General features: G+C 46.0%; 1 protein-coding gene across 5 annotated transcripts in view; it reads right to left on the bottom strand.

Moving 5' to 3' along the window:
- znf423 (zinc finger protein 423) overlaps nt 1-2,139 on the bottom strand; it is a 129,272-nt gene that overhangs the window by 11,617 nt on the left and 115,516 nt on the right. For all 5 annotated transcript variants that reach the window (XM_005752831.1, XM_005752832.1, XM_005752833.1 and 2 more), the window contains one exon: nt 1,028-1,143. In XM_005752831.1, the coding sequence (XP_005752888.1) occupies nt 1,028-1,143 (116 nt within the window). The remainder of the gene's footprint in view (nt 1-1,027; nt 1,144-2,139) is intronic.

The raw sequence follows: 2,139 nt of genomic DNA, 5'->3' as shown, positions 1-2,139 counted from the left end.
CGAGGGGGGTGTGTGCGGTGCCTGTGTGGACATTAACCGACAGGGTCCAGCAGTCACCCTGCTGTTAAATGGACTGGCCAGCCATATGCCCACCACCACTGGCCTTATATCACTGCCATTTTGTGTGTGTGTGTGTGTGTGTGTGTGTGTATGTGTGTGTATGTGTGTGTGCCTTGCCCAAACTCAAATAATCATGATTACAAAATGTTTTCTTTTTGTTTTTATGTGGCTGACTCTCTCAGTTATCGATGAAGCCAGCACATCAACATAATACATATGTTACTGCTTTGTTGACCGATCAAACGTTAGCTGTGTCATTCTGAGGGGACGGCCAATAAAGATTTAATATATGAAACAGAGAAACAGGAAATGGCACCAAGCAGACGTGTGATGATGCTTCTGCAGGTTTTATGGAGACACACTGACCCACAAACAAAAATGAATTAAAACTGTAAATATTTAGTATTTTATGTGGGATTAAATCCTGTGTACGTCTCACGTACAGATCCGTCGATGTCACGATGTTTCACCGCTAACAGTAGCCATGTTTGACTTCTCAGCTGCCAAAGGCTTCAAGAGATGGACGATGACAGGAAGGTTTACATCATCACAGACCTGGCCACAGCTGGTCCAGGACCCACTCTGGGGTGACTTATATCCACTCATCTCTTTCACACACACACTCAGTGCGTCTGGACCCTAAAAACACGAAGCATGCCAGAAGCATGCCAGAAGCCTGCCGGCCCTCATGAGGAAAGATGGAAAAAGAGGGACAGAAGAACAGGAACTATGTGAAAGAGGAGATGTGACAGGACATACTGAAGTTAGTGGATGTTGAGGAACACTGAAAAGCGTTTGCCTTGTTTCGGATATTTGCGGATTACACCTTCTTGTACAGTTGCACAAAGTTCATTCACTACAGTGTGCTGCAGCAACGTCTGCACTATTCTAATAATTTACCTGGAGCAGTACACAGATGGGAAAATTAGGTCAATGTCAACACAGAGATAGAATGAGGGTGTCCTACCTGTAGTTCTGTCTGGAAAAAGAACTTCTGTGGACACTGGGAACAGTCGTAGATCTTGTCTTCCTGACCGTGGACAGCAAAAATGTGTTGCTGGAGCTTGTTGGCCTGCACAAACACTGAGAGAAGAAGAAACACAGAGCAGGTTACACAGTGTTTATTAGATGAGGTCCTCGTGTGTGAATCGATTCTAGAGGCTTCCTCGGTTCTGTCTGACCGGGTGGGGGACGGAGCAGTCGGCCTGCACCTGAAGGATAGAGAGCAGTCCTCTGAGGACGCCAGCGCCCACATCCTGGACAGAGACGACAGACTAGAGTGAAAGACGTTGTCCCCTAATCATGGGATTTTTGGGGAGCCGTTTCGTGTAAGTGCTGACCTGACTGTCATGTATTTGGCTCCATCTGTTTTGCTTCTATTAAGGACGTCAAGGACAGCCCAGCCTCTCGCTGATGCCGAAGACACTCGCTGAGTTTGGCTGACGGTATAAAAAAAAGTCAGTGGAAGGATAAACTTCAAAGCTGTTGTAATATGTGCTCGTCTCTCTTCAGGTTGTTACATAATAAATGTACATGCTGCCCATCACCTGAGGCAGTTACTTCTGCACGACAGTAAACCTTGTTTGTTCGTGTTTGTCACGATGTTCACATCTGGGCTTGTGTGGAATTTCATGCTGCCTTGACTGATGAGAGCTTTGGATGAGAAAGGACCCACAGGTGGTCTCATACAAAGGCTTCCCACCAGCCATGATGCATCTCAAGTAGGGCTGGGCTATATCATACCATTCACGGTAATACCGGTGTAATTTTGGCAACGATAGAAAAATGAAATATCGCGATAGAATATGGGTAAAACGCGCATGCGCAGTGCCTTTGTTTTCATACGCACATGTCGGAAAAAGCATGGCGGCGAAAGCAAATCGTTGAATGAAACAGATGAACCTGAACTGGTTTGTAAAAATGCTGCAGCTTCAGTGGTGTGGAACTGGTTTAGCTTTCCCCCGTCAGATACACAACAAAGCACTATTTTTGGTAGCGCATGCTAGCGGGCCGTCGTTATTACCGTGTTGTTTGGAAAATACGGCGCACTTAAAATCATCCTTTGATTTGTCTGACAGT

Source organism: Pundamilia nyererei, unplaced genomic scaffold, assembly GCF_000239375.1.
Source record: "Pundamilia nyererei isolate P.nyererei 1_Seehausen unplaced genomic scaffold, PunNye1.0 scaffold00384, whole genome shotgun sequence".
Classification (NCBI taxonomy): Eukaryota; Metazoa; Chordata; class Actinopteri; order Cichliformes; family Cichlidae; genus Pundamilia; species Pundamilia nyererei.
Note: the sequence above shows the minus strand (reverse complement) of the source record. Positions and strands in the feature narration are given on the sequence as shown.